The 25,117-nt window shown below is 45.3% G+C and overlaps 1 protein-coding gene across 10 annotated transcripts in view; it reads right to left on the bottom strand.

Annotated features, from left to right (window-relative positions):
• The window catches only part of nfixb (nuclear factor I/Xb), a 113,817-nt gene that overhangs the window by 61,747 nt on the left and 26,953 nt on the right, over positions 1-25,117 (bottom strand). For 5 of the 10 annotated variants that reach the window (XM_076164560.1, XM_076164552.1, XM_076164554.1 and 2 more), the window contains one exon: positions 13,922-14,453. In XM_076164560.1, coding sequence (XP_076020675.1) covers positions 13,922-14,453 — 532 coding nt within the window. The other 5 variants (XM_076164551.1, XM_076164553.1, XM_076164558.1 and 2 more) reach the window with 4 other exon arrangements.

Raw genomic sequence — 25,117 nt, 5'->3', positions numbered from 1 at the left:
GTCCAAACAATAATGATACAGCCCCCTGACTAATCCCTAGTTACTATTCACTGTATGCTCACAACAGTGTCAGTGTCACTTTGCCTCCTTTCCTCTGCACTTGGCTGCTTTTGCCACCTGGATTCACCTCACAGCTCTCCAGCAACCTCAAGTAAACGGTAGAGCATGATAGTGTTTTGAAGTGTGTGTGTGTGTGTGTGTGTGTGTGTGTGTGTGTGTGAGCCTTCATGTCTACACCCATCTGTGCCATAGAAGCAGAACAAACTAAACAGTGAGAGACAGAGAGGATGTGAGATGAAGTAGGGAAGCTGATTTGGGAAGTGTGTCGGTGGGTGTGTGAGTTCAGATCCAGCTCCAGGAGCCAGTTGGGCCGTGGGGCTGAGCTCAAACAGGATTTACCTGTTGCTGTCCCCAGGTGACCCGCTTCATTCACTTACCGATAACTGCTGCAGGGCCTAATCTCTAAAGCGCCTGCTTCATAAATCTGCATGTGGCTGAGTGTGTGTATACACAACCAATCTGTCTCCTTGCTCATATTCTATGGCTTAATAAAGTTATCGGACGCCCTCTCACCTTAAATCAGCGTCTGACCAACTCCCATAAAAACTAAGATATCCAAGCTGTCCTTCTCCATCTCTCCAACATGCTCTAATGTAAACGTTACAGTCTCTCTCCCTCTCTCATGCTCCAACAGAGAGAGCTCTCTGTAATGGCAACATAAACCCTGTCACTCTATACTCTAACACTTCGCCTGAGGAGGAAAGCTAGCTACGCAATTGGTGCGGTTTATCCAGCTTCAGTCAGTAGAATAATAAATTACAATCTATAATAAACAAATCATTCTGTCATAAATCCTCAAAGCTAAACAGCAGCGTGGCAGGTGGAGAGGATGAGGAGAGGAGAGGAGAGGAGAGGAGAGGAGAGGAGAGGAGAGGACAGGAGAGTGTTCTCCCCCTCCCTCACAGCAAACTGCATACCTGCTTTGCCTGAATCGGTCCTTTTGAATTTACATGTTACAAACCAGGCCACAGTACATAAACATGTGCAGAACCCACTCATCAGTGGTTGATGGCAGGATGTCACCATACAGTTACCGACCCTATTATTCAAAAACCAAACACAATAACTGTCAGCCACAATTGTCAGGGCTGGGAACAACGCCTGGACCAGATCCCTCTCCTGTTTCCTACCTCTACAAACCCAGACCAAACTGTCTGCACCCTGCCTCTCCAAAACACGGCTCTATCCGCCCTTTGCCCTGGGGATGTGTGTCAGGATGGTTTACACACTCAAAACAAACAGGTGTCCAATTGCCACACCAAGAAAAATGGATGTGGGTTTGGATTGTGGAGACACGGGGAGGAGGGGAAGGGGGGGAGGGAAAGAAAAAGGGATGGAGGGAAATAAGCGTACTGGAAAGAGAGCAAGAGACGGAGCGGGAGGGAAAGAGGGAAGGCGGGTTGTATTGCTGAGCAAGAAAGTGAAAGTTGTCATAAAATGACAATAATAAGAGGCCTGAGTGCCACCCAGTGACCACATCAAGGCTTCTTTAATGATAGGCTGTGCAGAACACATGTCCCACTGGATGCGGGATAGGTTTTGTGTGTACTTGTGTGTGAGACACGTGTACTCTCCTGTCAATGTTACAAAAATGGCTTAGTTAGGACGTTAGCCCACTCTCTGGATAGTATAGACCACATGTACCACAGTACAGAGAGTGGGCCCCCGTATGTTCCACTATACAGGCTCTCCACTCACACACACACACACACACACACACACACACACACACCGGCTCTATGGTTACTACTGGATACTTTACAAATAAACACTTCTTACATTAAACTGTCTCCCACATGTACAGAGCCTTCACCTACAGGCCTGGTTGAGGATGGATCGCCCTCTCCCAGGTGAACTCTCTCCCGGGGCTGCGTTCTGTGGGGTGACTGTTGGTTATTATTCAGCCAAACTGGAGTCCCAGCAGGTGTTTCTCATCAGCTGTCAAAGGGAAACACCTGCTGTGATGTCACTAACTGGGGCGTGGGCACAAGTGCAGTACCCTACATGTTTTAACCCTTTGAGAGCAGTAAAGAATAGGTTTCCTGCTCCATGTGATCCACTGTGGACTTTAATTCACATGAATCTTTTTTATTCTTAATGATGTCATTAGTCATGGGCCTGTCAATGGTAACCTTATGTAAAAAAGAGAGAGCACAGCATGAGACAAGCATGCTAAGAGAGGCAAGAACAGGCCAGAGACTGGGCAGTGAGCAGATGTCCTCACACCAAATGTCATCAACACATCCGGTGCAGCTGGCATGTGTGTACCAGCTTGAGAAGCAGGCCAACATGCAGGAGGAGGGAGGAGTGTCTCAGCTGCCATTACCAGTGTGAGAAGGAAAGAGAAACATCAGCTTGAGATGAAGAAAGCCAGAGAACAGTGGAGATGCATTCCAAACAAAACCATTTACCAAAATTAAATCAGTAACGTTTCACCCCCAGTGTGATAAACAGTGTGTGTAGGACACAACTGGACCCTGGACAAGGAAAGCTAGACAGGCAGCACTGTGGCTACAGAGGGACCTGAGGCCAGGACACAAAGTGCTGTTCTTTCTCACAAACACCTTGAAGGAAGAAAAAAAGTAAAAGCCCTGACCACATAAGAGGCTCTGTTCTGGAGGCAAACGCAGTTAAAGTTCCAGCTAGGACCGATCCACTGAGAGCCCTGAAGTGTGGAAGGAGAGAAAAGGGAGCTTTATTTGCTTAACGACTTCCATGATTCAACATGAGGCAGAAACGCCTGCAAACTGGCTCAGGATCTTTACGATTAAAAATATAAAAAAATTTCAGAACCGCTTCATCACACTTTTGAAGTCGAATGAAAAGGAACGTGCGATTGGATGAATCACTCTGGAGGGCCAGGACTAAACAGACTCAATCAGTGTCAATCAGTCTCACAGTTTATGGTTTATAGTGAGCGATTTGGCAAGGAGAGGAAGGACGTTGAGAATTAGAAGCCTAGACAACGACAGCAGCATCTGGTTTTATTTGCTTGACGTATCTCATAAAAGCCGAACTGGACTAAAGACGGTTACTGCAGCACGTATCGTCTTAGAAGCTTTCATGCACGCTGGCACGGAAGTCTGTTTGTGGGACGATTGTGTCTTTTATGGTAAGGATTGTGTAGTTTCAATGTTTACCCAAAGAGGAAATCTCTCACAGGGAATTTTCCTTTGTATCCAAAAACAGAAACCTTGGCCTTGGAGTAAACACATGTGCACGAGCGGTTAGGTCATAGTGGAGGGATTAAGGCATCAGGAGATAACGGGGGCCGGTCCTGAAGCCTTCGGTGTGAACGGTACCTCGTTACAGGGTCCATTTTACAGCCAGGCCTGGAGGAGAAGTAAACTCGGATGAAAAGAGCAGAAATAACAATAAAAGAGCAAGCAGGGGGAAAAAAGCAGGGATCTGAGAAGCTCTCTGGGCCAAAACCACAGATAAAATCTAACCACAGAATGAAGGCCAGATTACTCTAATTCACTGTCATCTCAAGCATTTCTGCATGGAAAGAGAGGCAGAGAGAGAGACGGAGGGGAGGCAGGCACATAAATGGTGGGAGCTGATCCTCCTTCCTTCCTTCCACGTCCACCCACACCCACTCCTCTCCTCCATTCAGATTCACTGCTCTTAAATTGTTTGCCCTCTGCTTTTAATGGCCTTCTCTAGATCATCAGCTCTTAAAATAAACACGGCGGCTTGGATTACGTTCCCTATCACCATTCCACTGACGCAGAACACACATGCGGGAGCCTGTGCCTGTCTCCGGCTCGCCCGCCTCGCCGCTCGTCTCTCTCCGGCCTTTATGTTAATGCCGTCTGCTGCGCGCCCCTGTAGGTTTGGCTTGCGTTAAAGTTGAGAGCAGAAGAATGGAAACTCAAGTAGGGCTCAGCAGCAGCAGCAGGGTGGTCTGTGTCTAATAATACACCAATCAAATGTTACCACACAAAGAGCAAATAACAGAGTAGATCAGCTTCACTGTTGCTGCAAGAGGAATCAGAGAGACACAACATCTGTGAAAACACCTCCTAATGGGGGTAATTGTGATATCCACTCGTTACACCCCGACCATTTCATATCATTTGCAAATCATTTCTAAGCGGATCTGGACCGGGGATGAAAACCTGAGCAGATCGTATGGTTTTGCAATTTTCCACTTTTGTGGCAACAGATTGCGCCCAGTCAGGGACCAGTGAGGAGCCTGGTTCACCTTCCCTCAGCCCACAGGAGGGGACCAGTGAGGAGCCTGGTTCACCTTCCCTCAGCCCACAGGAGGGGACCAGTGAGGAGCCTGGTTCACCTCCGCTCAGCCCACAGGAGGGGACCAGTGAGGAGCCTGGTTCACCTCCGCTCAGCCCACAGGAGGGGACCAGTGAGGAGCCTGGTTCACCTCCGCTCAGCCCACAGGAGCAGGCAGGGAAAGCTCAGGTCCCAGGCTGGCCGCACAATATACTGGGTCATATCAGTCAGACTGTGCCTGTGGGTGTGTGTGCGTGTGTGCATTTCACACACACACACACACACACACAAAAAGCCTACACACATATGGGGGATGAGGGGGGTTCAGGTGCAGGGTGAGAGGTCCAGAGGTCCAGAGAGGACGCACATATGCTCTCTTACAGGAAGCTTTTGTTGTGGTTTGTTCTGCTTCTATGGCACAGATGAGTGTAGACATGAAGGCTCACACACACACACACACACACACAAAAATATATCAACAAACAAAGTCCTATAAATATACATGCGTCTTCCCTCCTGTGGACCAATAGCGATGCAGGCCTGATCTGTGGTCTGGTGTTTATGAAAGTGTTTCTTCCTCTTCTATCTCACAGCACACTTCATATCTTCTTAGAGGAAATATAACTAGCTGCGTGGACTTGTGCCCATTTTTGAATCTAACAAAACCTAATAATCCCTTTATGGGTGTTGTGTTTATGCTATATGATGTTGGCACGGCCTCAGTCAGAAGTGTACAGGTATCTGCAAAGCTCTGAGTGAGTATGGGGACGCCCTCTATAGCGTGAAAGTGATCTGAGTGGACTCCTCTGGCAGAGCGCTGTGCTCTGGTTGCCCACACGTTGGGCCAGAGTGCCACAGTAGCGGCCCAGCACTCCGTGGCAACTCGCCGTGCCAAGCAGGCCAGGCCAGTCGCTGACACTCATTGGATATCACCCAGCAAAAAGGTACGCGGAGGGAAAAAAAAACGGCTTGGTGGCCATGGCAACCCTGTTCGCTGGTCTTTTAGGAGAGTTAATCAACACGTAGATACACATGGATCTAATAAGGCCATTTACCAACTGGAGGGTGACAGTTTGTTCTCGTAAAGTCAACGTCTAAAACTTCATTAAAATATAGTACCAGCAAGTTAAACGAGGACATATAAAAAAGTGTAAACACACACAAACACACAATGAAATTTCACAACATTGTTTCCCTTAATCTGCTTCATATCCTTACTGCTCACCGAGGAGAGAGAGAGGAGAGGAAAGTATTGTTTCCCTCCCTTTAGGAAATTTATGCATTGAAGCTGCCAATAAGAATTCAAATGAGCCTGAAATTATAGAGGAGTGAGTTGAGCGCTGACAGTTGACGGATATAATGAGAATGTTACAGTCCAAAATGATGCCTGTGAAACGGATCTGGTCATCCATATGAAAAACAAACACAGGGAGAACTTGAGTGAATGTGTCAGGTGATTTGGTGATTTGTGTGCAGTGGCCTGGCCCTGCACTGCACTGCACTGCACTCCACTGCACTGACTCTCCCTGCATCTCTCACTGCTGTGACATGCAGAGGATGAAGAACCCAGTGAATGATGAACTATATGTATTATTCTATATGTCCTTTAAAATACAAATCCGAGAGTTAAATGAAGACACGAGACCAAACTCATTCCAATCTAACTGCCAACAGAATAGGATATGACCTTAATCAACTATATTCATCCTGATAAATGTGAAGTTTAGCAGTTAATAGTCTTCATCATTACTTATAGGATTACTATGGAAAACTCAGAGCTGTGAAGTCGAACCCCTAAACCTGATATCTTCTTAATTAACATTAATTAGAACACACACATCTTCCCCTGGCTGCTTACGGAGAAACTATTTAAGTGAGGAGAAAAGACACCTAAAAGACAAGCAGACATGTGCGCCCACACACACACACGAACACACACACGAACACGCACACACACACACACACACACACACACACACACACACACACACACACACACACACACACACACACACACAGAGCGAGCCTTTCTGAACTCAGTGACACTGGCACATTTAAAAACATTAGCTGTGCTCAAACTGATTTGAATGAAACATTTTAAGCGGTCTGATACACCTTCTGCCTCGTCGTGCTGTGTGTGTGTGTCCTGTCCTAGAACTTTGTATGCACACATAGCTATGTATGGGTACAATACAAACTGCACCTTGCAGTCAATGGATTTATTCCATACTGTGCTTAACATTGGGAACAAGACCCCCCCCCCCCCTGCCAACTCCACACAGTCACTCTGTTATTTGAGGGAACAAAAGCGGGGCTCTCAAGGCCATGGGTGGATCCATGAAAGGAAGAAAGGAGTCCTGCTCCTGGTCCTGTCTGAATAGAAGCCTTTCACACGTAGAGAGGCCTGTTTACTCTCCCTCTATAATGGCTCTAATTTTCTGATCATTATTGAGTAATTCCATCCACCCCCACACGCAGCGTTTAAAGCTCTCTCTCTCTCCCATCACTCACGCCAGCGTGTTCTGGCCTCTGAAGGGCCCCGGGATCCTGTCTCAAACCATGTACAATAGATGTTCTTCAATTTACAGAGCACTTGCAAAAATTCCTCCCTCAGTCCCAATGTGTAGGATTTCCTGCCGTGTCTGTTCAGCTGAGCAGATTTAGCAAGAATCAAACACGAGCGGTGTGAAAACATCTCCATGTGTGTGGACGTAGAATATTCAGTCAGCCGCTCGGCTTTTCTACACATGGACTCATCCTCTGCTGTGATTGGAGAAGAGCTGGTTTATCCTCCATTTTGTTTTGGACCAGAATGCACAGAAGCACCATCACCGTGGGCAACAATATTTGCTCTGTAAAAAAAGCTGGCGGAAAATATTTTGGAGGAGAAAAAAAAGGAGAAAATGTCTGCGTACTTGATAGCAATTTGATTTTTTATGCCTCAAACCTCCACACAAAACAAAATAAAAATGTTTAAAGATGGCCGTTCTGTCCGTCCCCTGTGAAAATGAATTTTTTATAAATCAACAGGAACGGCGATGGGAGCTTGGGCCACATGGCGAGGGGGGGGGGAGAGAGAAACGCTCAGTGAAACCAAGGACGGGGGGGGGGGGGAGAGAGAATGGTAAAATAAGAGACAGAGAAAGAAAACGATCAGAAGGAGAGAAGTTGGCAGCGACTGTGTCGGTTTGAAAAGCTGGCACATTCTAAACAGAGCTGCAGCTTTGCGTGCCAAATGCTGCCAACCAACCCCACCAGCCTGAATATCTGCCCTCCCTCCCTCTTTGTGTTCAGCATTTGGAATCATCTCTATTCTACGCTTTCCCTTTTACTTTATATCAGGACTCGGTATCATCATTACAGCCTGACATTTACTATCATTAAACCAGAGGATTAAAGAGGAAGAGGGAAATGAAAGTATTAATGTAGTGATATTAGTATTATTCATTAGGAATTTCATTGAGGAGGATTTTGTTTTCATTTCATCGATGTGGAGGAATCACATTCAAGATGGTGCAAAGAAAAAGAATCCCCATTGCCACACGGAGGCAGAGGGGCTCTGTGATCCACGGGTGTTGTGGTGTTCCGGTGCCGTTTACCGTATGGAAAGAGCCGTCCCAATTACAGGGCAGCCTTCCTCCGGCTCTGCTCCACTGGACCAAACGGAGCGAGGCCCAGGCAGACTGAACCGAGTTGAGCTGCTGGGAGCCGGCCCAAAGACGACGCTCCTCTCCCCCTGCCTGCCTTCCTCCTCTCCTCCTCCGCTCTCTCCTCACCTCTCATCTGCATTCTTTGCCCTTTCTTCTCCTCCTCTACTCCTGCTCGTTGCCCCGAGGCTCAGTGAGCTAAGAAGTTGAGCCGCCCCTCCCCGTGTGGATGCACTGTATGTTTTTAGGGGACAGACAGATTTCAGGCCTGGTGCCTGTTGAGAAAGAGAGGGCTGCACGAGCAAATTCACACAGAGGATCAAGCCCACGTCCTCTGAGTGAACGAGACGGAGGACAACGCAGCAAAGACCGACAGGAGCCATGCACGCTTAGGTTGTGTTAGCCATGGTTTTGTTATTAAAATAGAGAAAAGGGGTTTGAGTATTGAGAATAAAAAAAAACTCTATTGCTTAATAACTACATTCTTAAAAAATGCAAACTATTGACTGACTTTCATTGCCTGTATTTATTAAATTCATTAATGTACTTTTTATGCAAATCATTCAATTATAACATTTTTGGGGGCACACATTCTTATTGTTAAACGTTAGTTATCAGTTACTAATGGAATGTGATGATAAAGCTGCTTAAACTGACAGCAGAACATTTAGTTATTAACCTTAATTACAGAAATAATTAAAAATCACTGTACAGTGAAATTAGGAAATAAAGCTAATCCATTTAGCCACAATAGGCACTTTCTCATACAAGGGAATGTTTCTATTTACAAAACTAAGGCCAGACCTTCATTTCCAAATTTAAATTAATTCAATTCTATACTCGGTCTTTTGTGTATCACTTTCTTGTATTATTCCCTAAATTGAATAATTACAGTGAAGACAAAGCCGGCTGGCCTGAGCCCAAGCTGGTGGAGCTGCACGGTGCTTTGGAGTGGTGGAAAGTTAAAGGAGGTCAGAGGCTCGGACCTTGTGCCTGTGAGTCTGAGCGAAGGGCGGCTAGCATCCTTTTACTGAACCCCGATCCTACTGGAATAATGTGTTTACCAGCAATTCCTTACACTCCACACACTCCACTCTTCTTTTCTCTCTCCTCACTTGTAGCACACACACACACACACACACACACACACACACACACACACACACACACACACACACACACACACACACACACACACACACACACACACACACACACACACACACACACACACACCTGAGAGCGGGCCAGGTTGGGTCTGTTGGAGGCCCCTCTGCCTCGCCGCATTAAAACGCCACCGTCTCTCTGTCCTGTCATGAGCGCCGCTTGGCGAGACTCAAACTTTATTGGGCCACATTATTTCAAATGACGACAAAGCGTAAGAAAGCTTGGGTTGAAAGCGGTGATTTTCACACCGGATGAGTGTGTCTCCCTCAGTGCAGACACTCACACACACTCTGTTCCTCCGTCGTCGGCCCAGATGACAGGCTGATGCCAGAACACCGGAGCACAATTCTATTCTCCATCCAGAAAATCGCTGCTCTGCAAAAGGCCGCGCCAAGTAAAAGAAGAAGAGCCATTTCTCAGTCATTAAGATTTGTTCTGTTAACGTCAGCCACATTGCTATTATCGCTCTGTAACTAAGCAAACAAAGAAGCCATCCAGTGACGTCTTCTTCTCTTATTTTCTGCTCAAACGGTTCTACAATCATTCACCAGGACAGCACTTCTCTCATCTTATCCCCTCTAATTTAAATAAAATACATAGCCTGTATAAACCATCTGTCTATAAAGCACAAATGTCTCTGTGTGAAAAAACAAACAGCACCATCGCCTGTTTGCTTTTCACTTCATTATATAACTGCGTCTGATAACATTACCTTCCTTTCAAGCTCAGGATATTGGGCAAACCAGATAAGATGTGTGTGATGGATTAGTGTGACAAGGCGTTAAGTCCCTCAGCCTGGCAATCTGTCCATTCCTTTCTTTGTTTAGCTCTATTAAAAGATATTCTCTTGGCCATTTGTAATGACAGCGAGACGGACCGACACACAACCACGGGTAAATGAACATCTCTACAGTTCACAGTCGCACCATGGCGGCCTGGAGATACGGAGGATTCTGGCACACACACACACATGGACACACACACACGGACATGGGCACACACACACACACACACACACACACACACACACACACGAACACACACACACACACACACACACACACACACACACACACACACACACACACACACACACACACACACACACACACACCTCTCTAGTCTGTGTGTCTCCAGCGTTTCAGGCTGCTTCACTCTCAGTCACGTCTTTTCCCCCTAATAGTTGTGCTAATGAGAAACGTATGAGGCAGCTATGATTCCAAACATGACTAATGCTGGAAAAGCAGAGATTCTTAAGACTGACAAATATGGAACACGTCGCTCGAATAACAGCATGACCTGATCCGGGGTCTCCAGGCGGAGAACGGCCGACAGCACCCGACCGGAGAGCCGGGCTCTTGGCGTGGACAGACGTGTGATCAAAGATGAGATCAGATTCCTGTTCTCTCTCTCCACATCCTTGAACCATTAACAGTTTCATGATCAGATGCAGGGAAATCAATCATTGCAGAAAGAAAACCACCCGTTTTCGTGGTGGTCTCACGTTGAACGTGTGTGTGTCGTCAGGTACGTGTCAAAAGAAAATGACCAGCTTCTTTTTCATAGTTTGCTTTGCAGCTGCAGAGCAGAAGTGCAGATCTGACTGCAGCTCATGTCCTGAAGCGTCTTTGATCTGTCCCAGCTAGCTGCCCTCACTGCCCTGCCTGAAAGGCCCAAGTCTATAATTGGACAAAAGCAGAGACACATACTGTACTGTAGGGAAGCAGAGAAAGAGAGAAGGGAGTTTGGAGGGGTGTATCTTCTGTTCTGTCAATCACCCTGCTTGAAAGCAAAGCCCCCCCTGCAGCTGGCGACGGTGACATCAATGGGACAAGAGAACTGAAACACCACAGCGGGGACAGGCGGGTGAGACGGCTGCGATCCAATCATCAGGCCTGGCAACTGATAGCTTCCGCAAGACACAGACACCCTGGAATGAAAAGCTAAGAATAAAACTGTAACGCTGCCACTCCAAAGGTTAGAATGGAGCCACTGTGTGTCTGCTTCTCTAAACTCCGGTTAACCCCGCACAGCCTTCTGAAAAACAGCTGAATTTGAGCTTCCAAAGGTGGAGCAAACTCAGTTTGAATTCTTCATAGTTTCTCTGTTGCATGTTCCATGTACATGCAAGGTGCTAAGCAACTGATGTTGATGTGGAAAAGTTGAGCAGGAGCAGAATAAGAAACAGACTCTAACCCAGAGTGAGGGACGAGCAGGCAGAAGGACGGCTGAGCTCTGAGCTCTGACTCCCTACCCGCCCCCAAAAGCCTCCTGCTTTTTAAAAACAAACACAAGCAGAAAGGAAGATTGAAATAGTGACAGAAAACAATTTACTATTATACAATTAAGATCAAATATAACCCCGGACCATAACAGACAAATGTAGTAAATGCCTGCACCTCATAAACAGGCTGAGCATTAAGTAAGAGGGTGTAAACAGCCGTTAGGTTTGAAATCTAATTGTTCATATGAACTAAAAGGTGCACGTCACAGAGCAGAGGAGACGGAGGGGCCGGAGAGCGTGTGGGGATGATTGGCTGCTGAATCCTGGCACAAAAAAGCTTTACTGCGAGGGGCACCAGGCTGCGCTGGAAGCTAATCTGAGCGGTGGTACGCCGCGGCACATTGTGGAACAGGAAGAGGCGCTCACGGAGGCCCCGTTAACTCAAGCAGAGTTACACACACTGGGCTGAAAGGAGCCTGGCATGGGGCGCTCTGTCACAGAAGACCGCTGCACCTCCCTGCCAAGGAGCAGAATTAAGGCTCTGTAACTGTATGCCAGTCTGAGGCCACAGACCCAGGATCATAAAAGGACAGGAGAAGGGTCCCTGTTTCTCAATCTGTGTGTATGAAGACAAGAAACACTCCTGGGATTCTACCTGCACCCAGGAAAAAGGGGGAAACTGGCACAGCAGTGAATTACACCGGAACAACCAAAGCTCCAATAACACAAATATACCACCAGTGCCTGAGATGAGCTGGTAAATAAACAGCACTTAAACCAGCGTTCATGTCTGCTTACAGCTGATCTCTCACACACACACTACAGCTGCTGTCTAATACTGATCAATTCAGTTTGATTCATGGACAGTAATTGCTGCGTGCGTTGGTTGATCAAATGGAGGCCGCACCTACAAACACCAAAGAACAAAATGGAGCACGACTGCAGAACAACAGATGATCAGGAATTTCATTGGATTCAGAATGATTAATTTTTTTCAGACCTGATTGTGAACAGCATGAGAGACCTGGAGGAAAAGTATTCACTCAGCTTTACAAAGATTCAGCATTGAAGTGGATGTGGATGTTTTTTTCAGCGTGTCAAAGTTACATTGAGCCATAAAGTTACTCTTAAAAGCCAGACTGTGAATTATAGATCTCAGATCAATAAAAGCGTTCACTTCATTCTTGCAACAGTAAGAGCAATAATGTATTTAATGTTTACACAGAAAGCTGCGTGTTTAAATGACAGAATTATTATTCTCAGCATCCCCAGTGTGGATTTAGTCCTCTGAGCCTGATGTGAATATTCCACACATTAGAATTCACTCTTTTATAATCATTACATTTCTTGTTGGCTCTTTTACTCGACACTGGGCTGAATATGAAAAAATAAAACATTTGAGACGAGAAGAGCCAGGGTGATGATGTCATTAAACGAGGAAAAACAAAACGCTCATTTGTGCTGGAGTGTGTTTGTGTCTTTCCTCTATTTTAACACTACGGTAAACAAAAGCACCGCGATAAACAGAGAACCGAGGTACAAGGCTGCTGTGAGGGAGCATTAGAGTATTAGAGTGTGTGTCTCTTGCGTGTGTGTATTCAAGCGTGTATGCATGCACTGGCCAGTGGAGAAAAAGCCGAACAGAGTGTGGTGAGGATGAAGAGGCTTCAGTCAGGCTGCGTCCTATACAACCTGGGGCTGAGCCAGCTGCCATCGCTGTCCACAGCAACACACACACACACACACACGGGAGAATCTCACAGAGACATTTCAGATCTGCATCCCCCCCAAAAGGTTGTACATTCTAAGGGTCAGGGTCATGGTTAGAGGAAGGGTTATGAAGCCTAAATGTACAATAATGTGGCCAATGCAGGTCGGGAATGGTCGTGTATGTACGAAGGTGCAGGCACGCACCCACACTACGCTGCTACTGACACACACTGAACAACAACAAACACACGGATTACAGACACATGACAAACTGCTACACACATGCATCCATCATACTAACACACACACACACATATCCACATACATGCACACACAGACAAACAGGTTTGCAGATGCTTTTGTTTACACAGCGCACAGGAAAACATGCAGATTTGGATTTAGACAAATTTGCACACAAATATATGAACAAATGCAGGAATGCAAACAGATCTCTGGGTAAACAGGTCTGAGCCTGGCTGTCAAAATCAAAGAATCACTTTAATAAATCTATTTCCATAATCTTTTTCATGATTATACATCTAAATATATGATTACGGTCAGTTGAAGCTGGTATGTGTGTGTGTCGCGGTGTGTGTGCAGTGTTTATCAGAGGCTGGCACCGGCCCAGGATGAAGGGCAGAGTGTGTGTGCCACTGTCATCTGTGACTCACATGCCAAAGTGTGTGTGACATCACATATTGACCTGTGTGTGTGTGTGCGTGTGCGTGTGTGTGCGTTTGCGTGTGTGTGTGTGTGTGTGTGTGTGTGTGTGTGTGTGTGTGTGTGTGCATAAAAATGAGCAAAAATGTGGAAAAGAATCTACCTGCTAATCTGCGTGTTTGTGTGTGTAACAGTAAATGTGTGTGTCCCCACATACCTGGTGTGTGGACGAAGTAGGCCAGGTAGAGGTCCAGCTCCTTGACCGTCACTCCGATGTGGTGTGGCTGGACGCACAAGCCGTGGTTGGAGCACTGGGGCGACTTGACGAGTCTTTCCCCATCTGTGCTTTCCAGGGGGCTGCCTTTGAACAGGATGACCATCACCAGGTCCAGCCGCCACACCTTGTCGGCCTGGCGGAGGCAGTCAATGCGGCGGATCTTGCCCTTCTGGTCGGGGTTGGACAGCACGCAGCAGGGAGGCTTCTTCCCTGTGATGGTGAGCACAAAGTCCTCACGGAACTCGGGCCGGATGTCCTTGCGGAGCTTGGCCAGCAGGCGTGAGGCCCACTTCTGCTTGATCTCTGGCTTCTCCCCCAGCAGCTCGTCCTTCACTGCGCGTTCCTCGTCCTTGGTCATCCTCTTTTCGTGCTTCTTGAAGTACTTGCGTTTACGGGCCTGTAGGTTGAACCAGGTGTAGGAGAAGGCACGGACATGGGGTAGGAGGGCCTCAATGAATGGATGAAATTCATCCTGATGGAGAAGACGGAAGAGACGGGCAAGGCATTACTCTAATGCTGAGGAATTATATATTCAGAAATATACATAAACACACATATACACACATATATGTATAAACATGTATTAAATCTAAATTATTACAATTGCAATATTGTAAAATTATTGAAAAATAAATGTTTAGAATTTGCTAAAATATTTAAAAATAAATAAAGTTATATCAAATCAATACAATTCTTATCTAAAGTGCTTATTATTACAATTATTAAGTTAAATGTAGATAAACATGCAAGTCAAAAGAAAATGTAATTTTAATTTAACATAAACAGAGAAAGCAAAGAATTAGCGTGCCATAAATAAATACTAAAACATTACAAAAAACAATCAATAAGCAAGACTAAAATTCAAAGGCAGCTGTAAAGCTGAGCCGGAGTGTTCTCTCGGTATTCTGCTGTAAAAGAGAAGTTATTCTGCTCTACCGTAATACCTTCACTACATATCTCTGGGCAACAAAGCCCAGATCTCGCCACAGCGCTCCTGTGCCAGGGTTGCCACACACCGGTCGCTCACCACCGCCAAGCTTTGCCGCCACAAGACCACTGCTGAAATGTGCTGCTAAAAGATCAGCCATACCATTTCCTAGATCTGCTACCATGCAAGGGAGCTCCAACCAGACTCACATTTCCACAACAAACTGAAAGCGAACAGAAATCACCACAGAAAACCACACTGCTAGAGGAAGACAGACGGCCTGGTAGTTACCATTTTGCACTCTCATCATAAATTTGGCACAGCGTTTAAAGTGGAAAAAAAAAACTCCTGCACCAGTTTTTTTTTCCTCCCGCGCTCCCCAAGTAAAGCAAGTGCTGGATTGGCAGGGCGTGGAAAATTAGAAAAAAACTTGGGGGGGTTGTAAAAAATAATTAGCAGAATATGCTGCTCACTAAAAACTGTGGGCCAAAGTATACAACCAAAACAAGAAACCTCCAAGATATTAGCAAGGAGGAAATTCACATTTCACTGCAGTCAGACCAGAGCCAGCAGCTAATCACACCAAAGCTAAATAATGACTTAAAGGTAAGAAAAAAACAACAACAAAAAAAAACCTGCTGAAAAAAATTGAAATGTTAAGATTATTTCACTGTAGGCGAAAAAAAGAAGACAGGACTGGGAGGAGAGCTGATTTGAAAATAAACACTCCTTTTGTTCTTTCCAAAAAAATAAAAGAAGTTAACCTAAAAAAAAAATCCTTGGCAAAGTGTAATTGGTAGTGGTGTCTGTTCTGATCCCTGGGCCCGGCGCACGACTCAGAAACACACACACACACGCAGATGGGGGGGCCAGGGAGAGTAGAGCGCAGAATAGGAAAAAAAAAAGAAAAAAAAAAAGAGAAGAGAGCCGAATCAATGTTGGATGAGCGCATACGACCGCTGGCAAAGCCGAGTGCTGCTTCTTTTTTCCCCTTTTCTCTCCAACTCTCTCTCTTTCTCTTTCTGTTTCTTGCTCGCCGTCTCTCGTCCTCTCCGCGTTCTTTCCCTAACCATTGCTTGAGCCTTTGCCAACACGAGTAGGGCCCACCTATTTGGCAACAAGATGCCTGTAGCCCAGCCAATGCGTTAGCTTCAAGAGCTGAAAGGGAGGGAAAAGAGAAAAGGGGTGTGTGTGTGTGTGTGTGTGTGTGTGTGCGTGTGTAGTGGCAATGAGAGTGAGCGAGCGAGAGCGTGTGAGAGAGAGAGGGGGGGGGGGGGAGTAAGAGACAGCCAGAGAAGGGGAGAGCAGGAGGGAAAGGGAGGGAAGGGGAGGGCGAGGGAGAGCGAGAGAGAGACAGACAGAGCGAGAGAGAGGGGGAGAGAGAGAGAGAGAGAGAGAGAGAGCAGGAGGGAGTGGGTGGGAGTGAAAGAGAGCACGAAGCTCCGTCCAGCAGTGCACAATTTGCCAAATCGACAAGTTCCACTCTGACACGGAGGCAAAGTTCAGGGGAGCGAGGCTTCTCCTCCACCAATCCCTGCAGCCCTCCGCCTGCCTCCATCTTTACTATGGTCGCCATCACCTCCTCTACCTAACTCCCGCAAAACCCCCGCCCACCTCTCTCTCTCTCTCGCTCTCTCTCCCCCCATCCCTACCCCTTTCTCAGCTTGCATAATGCCACCTTGGCAGAGGATGGCAAAGAGAGGACACACAGCTTCAGAATCCCTCCAGACCCCACCACCAGCAGCTGCTCGTAGGTTTACCACAGCAAACAAAGAGGGAGAAACAAACCCAGTTAGCCACACTCCTCTGACTGCAACCCAGACGCGCAAACGGATGAGTGGATGATTTAAAGGCACAGATAGAGGCGTGCAAAATACAAATGGACCCCGAATTTCCTTGGTGACAAAAAGCAGAGGGAATAAAGCACAAAATGTTGCTTTCTGACTGTTTAACTTGCCATTGCTAACTGATCAAACCTTCGCTGTATCCTACTTCAAGCATTGGATAATATTATCTTCACTGTGTATATACTTTAATTATCCTTGAATCACAATTCCAAGTCGACTCTGCTATTCCTCCTGCATTCCCAGAAGGATTGCTCGGTCTACGAGGGCAATGGCTGCCATGTAGCCTCATCGTGAAGCCTCTCATTCAGGGCTGCACCTGATCTACATATCATCTAAATGCGCTTAAGACTTGGCTCGTCCCAAATGGGCATCGTCCCTCTGAAATATAGACTGGAAAAGCAAAGCGTGTAAGAATGATATATTATAAAATGATGGAATCCACAGAAGAAGCCTGAGGCCATAAGGGAAATTAACCCTTGAAGAAGTCCTCATTGCTTGGTTTGTTCACATGTTCACCTTTAATGTTCGACAAAAAGGTCAAGATTTAAGTATGTATCACACCCACTGTTCCTTTTTAAAGATTATGTGTGATTTGGATGCAGAGAATGCGTTGATTCAAGAAAATGACTACATACTCTCACAATAAATTAACATCAGAATAATAGTATTGGAATACTGCGGCCTACGACCCAAAATGTAACGTGAACTGAAGAATTTTGTCACTCTCTCAAACTACAACAGCAAATAAACACAAACGCACAAATACTGTGGCCCCCAATCTCAGTGAACACAGCTTCATCTCAGGAGCCGTGAAGGCAACAACTAATGAAGTATTGACTCTCACCCATCATCTGTGAGCACAATGAAGGGCAAATCACCTCCACATTCAATCATAGACGGCAGATGTTGATACGGCAACAAAAGATATATTAGGAACAATAAAGGATCTGAACAAAAGGGACTTAAACGTGTGTTTATATCTGTGTGTGAGACAGAAAGGTAGGACAGAAGGTGCAAAGTCAGATATATTCACGTTTTCCTCACTACCTGCACTGAAAACAACAATAAGCCTCTACAAGCTTACAGAATGACAGTTTACAGAGAGAATAAAAGGCATTTTAATGGAGTTACTAGTTAAACCGTCCTTCAATTTAAGAGGAAAAACTCTGTATGGTGTGCCAAGAATTGTACAAAAAACTGCCATTCAAATATCACTGGTGTCTGACTTCAAGCGGATTGAAGTATTTCGACCTTAGCTACGTGATTTATCTCCAGAAAAATGTAAAAATGTCTTTATTTTACTTTTGTTTATTTATTTCAAAGCAACTGTTATTTAGCATCTGCACGCGCCAAAAAAGTGCAGTTATTCCGTGCTACATTTTAGGAATATAGCCTAGCTTAATTACAAAGAGTAAGGGTTTTATTTCAGGTTAATTTCTCACCTGGAATTTAAATTAGGTGCAAAAGGGCGCCTGGTAGAGGTTTCAACCGGGTCTGTTATCGATTAACCGGCAGACTTGTGGTGTTTGTCTGTCATATTTGAAAGTTTATGTCGTGACAAAATGAGGCACGAGCTTCTTCCGGTGTTTAGTGTTTCGTCCTGTCAATATAAAAGTCCCACAACACCGAGAGGCTGAGGAACTGACACTTTAATTCCATATAAAATAAAGTCTTACACGATTATTTTCCACAAATAACCTACGAATATAAAAATATGATAATGGATCATTTTTATTCTGGCTGACTACCCGAAAATTTCAGTCAGGCTCCACTAATAAGAGGACAAGTTCAGCCAAAACAATTAAAAATGCACCATCACTTCTTCTCTCACTCTCTCCGTCTCTCTCTCTCCCTGTCTCCGTTTCTTCTCCCATGGCTCTTAAAATATGAACAGTTAAAAAAGAGCGGAGACATGATCGAAACTGTGTGCCAGGAATATAGTGGAAAAGGGAAAAAAGCTGGAAAGGACGAGCTGGCATTCACGCAAGCGACGCATTTCGCGCTACAGCTTCACTAATAACGCAGCATCCGTTAATAAAGGTAAAACAAAACAAAAGACGAGCAAATGTACAGTTTAAAGTGTTTTCAGGCTGGATTTTCATCAAACATAGTAAATTAACTGTATTTTCCTCTAAAGGCCCAAAATAAGCCAGAACAGGTAGATTCAAGTTCAACAATCAGTAGTTTCATCAAAGAGGATTTTTGCTTCAAAATAATGTTTCCCTTTAAAATATGAACCTTAATTAAACCCCAATATGTGCGCCATTCGTGATACGTGCTCCTCTTTATTTATTGGACGGTCTACAATTGTCTATCACGCAGCTAAAACCCGCTTCGAAGTCTGAATTTGCTAGATAAAAAGTTCCTGTCACCATAATGCAGTGGCAATTTAGAAGAATCTGATTGTGAACAGCCTTTAATAAGACAAAAGAAATGATTTTGGACTGCTTTTTTTATTCTCAGCACGTCTGACCGAGACGCGGAGTTGGCTGCCAGCTTCAGATTAACTCTTTCAGTGTAGACAGAGACCCAGAGTTTAACACATTCATCACTGCCCCCTAAGGAAACCTCTGGCACCTTCACCCACATTTACATAGAATTATTAGCAGAAAATGGTCAGTTCATTATTTGAAATAGTTGATTTTTAATCTATTTTTTTTTTACATTTTACAATTTCTAGGGAAAGTGAATCATATTACGCCCCCATTGGTAGATACTCAACTTATAAATGTAACACTTCAATAATACTCTATTTGTTAACAAAGTTAAAAGTTTAGAAAACTCAATAAATAAATAATCCTATTCATGATTGATTTTTTTAATCATAAAATCAGCTCTGGTGTAGCATTAAAGAGTAAATGAATAATAGGCCATGTAGTCTGAAAATCAGATGAAATCTCTTTATATCCTATGCGTGTCCTTATTAAAGGGGAATTTGAGTTTATATCCAGCTTTTATTCAGGCTTTTACGACTTTCCAGTGATGATGGTGCTGAAAGTGAGTTTTGCTCCAAAGTATGAATCCTCACGCCAAATAATCAAATCTCTGGCAAATTCAAATCCTATATTTTAAACCCTCATTTTGAACATTTTCATTCCAGTCAACAAAATGGATTCCCAGTGAATCCATTTTGATGTATTAATAACTCCTTCTGAAATCTAATTTTGTTGATATCACTAATAAATGCCTTGAACTTGACTTTAGTGATGAAAGTCTCCTCCCTCTGACCCATAAGGCCCAGGAGCCGGCCTTCCTGCCCTGCTCCGCTCTGTCCTGTCCTGCTCTGTCCTGTGATACTTGACCTAGAGAGGCCACATCGCATCTCATTAGACCAATTAGACCACGGTCTGCATAATCTGAGCGCATCCCAGCCGCCTGGCCCTTCATTAGTGCAGCTCTGTGCTGCCGGGGCCGTCGCTGTCCTCTCCTGCCCAGCTGAGCGTCCCTGACCCCGGACAGATCCTGCTGCTGGCTCCCCCTGACCCGGCTCAGACCACTAACAGAGCTCCAGATCAGAGGAAGGTGGTGGATGAGGCCTGACCAGCCAGGGTTAGATGGAGGAGAGAGGAGATGGAATGAGAGATTGAACCATTCTAAGTCTTCACGTGAGTAAGAAACAAACAGAAACAGGAGAAGGAGGGCGGCTGAACATGAGAGGCATTTGTCAAAATTCTTCTATAGCCTGCAGATAAACATAAACAAATGAAAATCTTTAGTTCAGCCTCATGATGCAGTTGGCAATACTGCAGGTGAGACAGGGATGAAGCTACCATGGGCCCACACCGATGCCACCGCACTAAAGAACAACACATCAAATCCTATTTGACACATTCATCACCTCAGCCAAAAAACTATCGCCTACAGCATTTTGTGTGATGGTATAGACGTATGGACGTGTTTCCCTGTTTTCTTTAGCTTGCTGTGGTTTTGTACTGTAATCAGAACAAGTTACAGTGTCTGCCACATAACCCTCCATTGTGATCACGACAATCATTCCTGTTAATTATTAGGTTCTAAACGCAGGAGGGGGAAATTTTAACAACTAGAAAGAGTACACCGCCCCACCCGACACTCTCACTGCGTCGTGCGAGTGATGCGTAACGCTCTAGCAAGCTCCGTGCCTGCCTTGGTTGCAATTATCTGAGTTTACAAACCAGCACGTTATGTGTGAAAAATGTGCAAGCAATTTGCGGTGGCTGCGTGCTAACGGGGCCTGGTGAGGGCCGGGGGAACCATCCGAGGAAGAGGCACGCACGGTACATTCCAGCCACACAAAGGGGCTCCGCTGCCCAGCTGCACTGCAAAACAGCCCCCCAAACCTCTGGATTTAGAGCTCCTGGTTGATCCCCCACCAACACCAGCAATAACACCATCAGCCCCACTTTGCAACCTCCCACACACACACACACACACAAACACACACGCACGCACACACGCACTACCACCACATCACGCCACACTGTTGCATTCTTCAGAGGAATAAGGTTGCTTTATATCTAGGCCCGCTTCCAGCAAACCTTCCACTTTGAAGGGAAAATCACCATTAATTATTTCACAATACAGGCATGAATACACATGAGAAACACTGGGGGAGGGGGGAGGAGGGGAAAAAATAAATACATATAAAATGCCTTATCTTGTTATAAAAACAAGGAGCTCATTTCAAAGTTAGTTCTCAATCGTACTCCAGGCTATTTTGTTTTTGAAACTCTCTTCAGAGATTTTAATATACGATATTTGTTCCTGCTTCAAGAGATGCGTAACATGTCGGAGCACGCCAACGTTCTCGGATAAAGACTCAGTATTGATGAGTAGGATGGGCGGGGGGGTGGGGGGGGGTGAGTGGAGGAACACGTTCAAATGTAGTTGACCAAAACTTCAACACGTACGAGGTAATCAGTGTGTTTATGATGCTGATGATGTCATTCCTGCTCCTGTACCTCTGGACTCACCTATGAACTCAAATCAAGCCTCATGAAGTCTGAAGCTCCATTCCTCACACACATCCAAGGAGGTGTATCAGTCTCTTCTACAGACACGTGCGCAAACACACACACACACACAAATTATGCACATCCTTTTAACCTCCACCTTTTTAACTCAACTTAGTACCGCCTGCTGCTGTCTACAAAGAATGTGCTGTTGAATGAAGGAACCGCCCTGCGTCTTGCTAACGTGTGTGTGTGTGCACGTGTGTGACTGGCCATGCTGGGGCAGGCCGACTCAGCACGGCAACAGCCATGACTGAGTGTTTTCTCACTGTGCCAGCCAAGAGGCTACTGCTGCTCAGGCTGCTGCCAGCGTAAACTGAATTATGGTGATACTACCGACTGGACAGAGATGCTGCATCCTTTTTTTGTTCTTTTTCCTTATCTTGCTCTCAATTTAATTATAATCATTGAAACTAGACTGGTCAGTCACGCAATCCAACAACCAACAATTTTTAGAAAAGAACATGACGTCCAAATAATAAGCAGTTGCCTGCCAAATGGGTTGCCAGAGGAAACAAACTTCCAAACTACAGCCAGCTTTTAGCAGCATTTGGCTGATGGCTAGTGTTAATTTCCTTCCCTGCTAAAACCAGCTCTGTAATCGGTAAACATGGCGTACATGGCCTACAACAAAGAAATGCATTTAGCGATCCATTCTCTTTGATCCTGAATGTACTGTTGGTTTGACGCAAGGTGATACATTTTTATGAACATTTCTGACATTTTATCACGCCAGACGTGAGATATCCTAGGTGTGTGTGTGCAGTCGCAGCCAACGGCACCTGATGCTCCGCACTGCATATCACATTGTCTTTGATCTAGACGGCCCGATACATAGAGAGAAAGACAAGCACACGGATTCATCAACGGTCTCACAGCAGAGGATGTCGCACCATAACCCCTCTTTATGAACATATCCCTCTGCACACTCATTTGGAGTTAGAATTTCAACACTGCCTGAAAAGAAAGGGATCTTCAGGTTCATGTGTTAACTTGCAGCTTAACAAAGCTGTAGGGCTTTACTCCTCTTTTCAAAGGGATGAGTGTGAAATGCCAAAGTCAGCTCACAGTTCACACAGAGCTGGAAGAAGAAAGTGAGCTCAAACAGCACGAGTGGCTTTTGAAACCAAGAAAAGTCCTGCATTCAGGCAGAACACTGCTGTTTGCAGCCTATTTGAAGGTAAAGCAAATCATAGCCACGTTGCATTCAATTAGATTTCAAACATACACTCAGTTCACTGAGACACACGGCCAATTAGTTCTCAATTTATTGTCTGCAATAAATGCAAAGTTACTCCTGCTAGGGTTGCGCTTTGTGTAATTAATGACTAATGCCTGTTTATCTCCACCCTGCGCTCACCAGGTGCAGGGAGTTTAAGTACACACACGTGAGCACAAGCACTGTGAGAGCACAGACAACTCATGCTGATGTCAGATCATTGTTGTTAAATATGCAACACTAGATAGATAAATCAAATATTGGCCGTCTTCAACCTGAAAGCCTTTTTCATGGTCGACGCAGCAGCAAATCCAATCAAAGGAGCGATGAACTGATGTCTTTCAACATATAAGCAAATATCTGACTATTCAGATCACTAATAAGCACTTTAAGTCACATTAAAGACCCAACATGTGAGCAGTTTCTCAAATATAATATGATGGGAATTTGCTGTTTTTCACAAATTTCCTAAATTAAGTAATATTTCACTCTGGTTTAACTGTTTAATGTTCAATTTACATTACTTGGGCATTTTTGACATTTTGTCTCACATTGATCCATATTAATAATTGTTTAATTGTCCAATCAAAGACAGTGTTGTATTGTGGAATCTTTTTGGTCGGTGTAAAGTCAAATCAGAGGTCATAAAGCTCCTAGTAGGAATTATAATTGATCCAGTGTGATTAAGCACATCCCTTTACTCCTACTCCAACACTCCCATCACCCACACAGACCGAAATTAAAAAGTTTATCAAGCTTTGTGGTCACAGCCCATTTGCAAGCGTGTCACTTTGGTGGCTGTAATGACCGCAGGCAGCCAGAACCAGTCAGACGCCGAGGCTGCGTATCCAGAGCAGAAGCAATGGACTCCTTCTGACACTCTGACTTGTATGGACTCTGGGCCAGAAATAACAGACCCACGCTAAATAATCGTCCCTTTCACTCCCTACTACCATGACATCACCAGAACCACAACCGACATGAGGGGAACAGCAGCACTGCGGCTCAGAGAGGCCGACAGAGAGACAGACAGACAGCATGGGACGGAGAACAGAGGGGAAAAAGCCACTGGCTGGCACTCTGCACTCGTCTTCAGGCTCATATTCATCTATGTACCCTGTGCAAACCGTAATGCTTCAAACACATCTGCATATGGCTTCAAGCAGAGTAACAATGTTTAAAATCTAAGTTGGGATGCTTGCGGATAAAGGGTGAAGATAAATGCAGACTTGATAAAACAAAGATAGGTCAGAATGTTCCCTTAATTGCCTGATGTACTGATTGCACACGATATAAACTCAAAGACATATGTGCAGCGACAATCACAGATGGGCCAAGAGAGAAAAACTCCCCCCTAAATAAAGGCTGCGGGAAAGTAAAGCCCACTACTAATGCAGTGTTGAACGCTTTGCAATCAGAGAAATAAAGGGGCAATCTAGCACACAATCAAACTAGAGATTTAGCCTGCGCTCCTGCCAACAGCGAGGGACCTCCTCTTTCTGAACAAGGGATGCACTATTGACTGCCCCCCCCACCACCGCCACAACCACCACCACCCGTCTCTCTCTTTCTGTTCCTCTCTCCAGTCTTCCCTCTCTGCCAGTCTGAAAGGCGTGATGCCAACCTTTTCCACTGTTGGGCATGCTGCCCTGCCCTTTATGCAAATGCTTTGCCGCCATCCCTAAAACTCACAACCCCCACTGTCTCACCCTCCACGTCTGTGCACACCCCCCCTTATGGCTTCCTGTCTATACCTATTTTTTTTTTACACCCTTTATGCTTTTGGGGCAAGGATCTGAGTGGAAGCCACAGCCATAAGTTTTTAATTTCCCCCTGATAACCTGTGGTCCCACCTGTACGGCTCTTACATGCAGCTAAAAGCACAATGGTCAGCCTGCAGGCCTGTCATTAGTTTTATACCATTTGTGGGCAAAAAAAGAAGCACCAACCAGGGGCAAATGTGACAGAGGTTTGGTTGTAATGTGTCTGGACCGGCCCTGATAAAGAAAGATATCTCCTGGCAAACGTAAGAAAATAGTGACAAAGACGAGAAGGGGCAAAGGAAAATGAGAAAGAAAGGAAAAATGAAAGAGGGGAAAATCTGTCACTGCATTTTGTCATTAATTGAGTTTGTTTAGGGACCGCTGCTGC

This window comes from Genypterus blacodes, unplaced genomic scaffold, assembly GCF_046128005.1.
Source record: "Genypterus blacodes isolate CSIRO-AG114 ecotype Tasmania unplaced genomic scaffold, CSIRO-AGI_Gbla_v1 ptg000137l_1, whole genome shotgun sequence".
NCBI classification, from domain to species: Eukaryota; Metazoa; Chordata; class Actinopteri; order Ophidiiformes; family Ophidiidae; genus Genypterus; species Genypterus blacodes.
The sequence above is the reverse complement of the archived record's forward strand: the minus strand, read 5'-3'. Positions and strand labels throughout refer to the sequence as shown.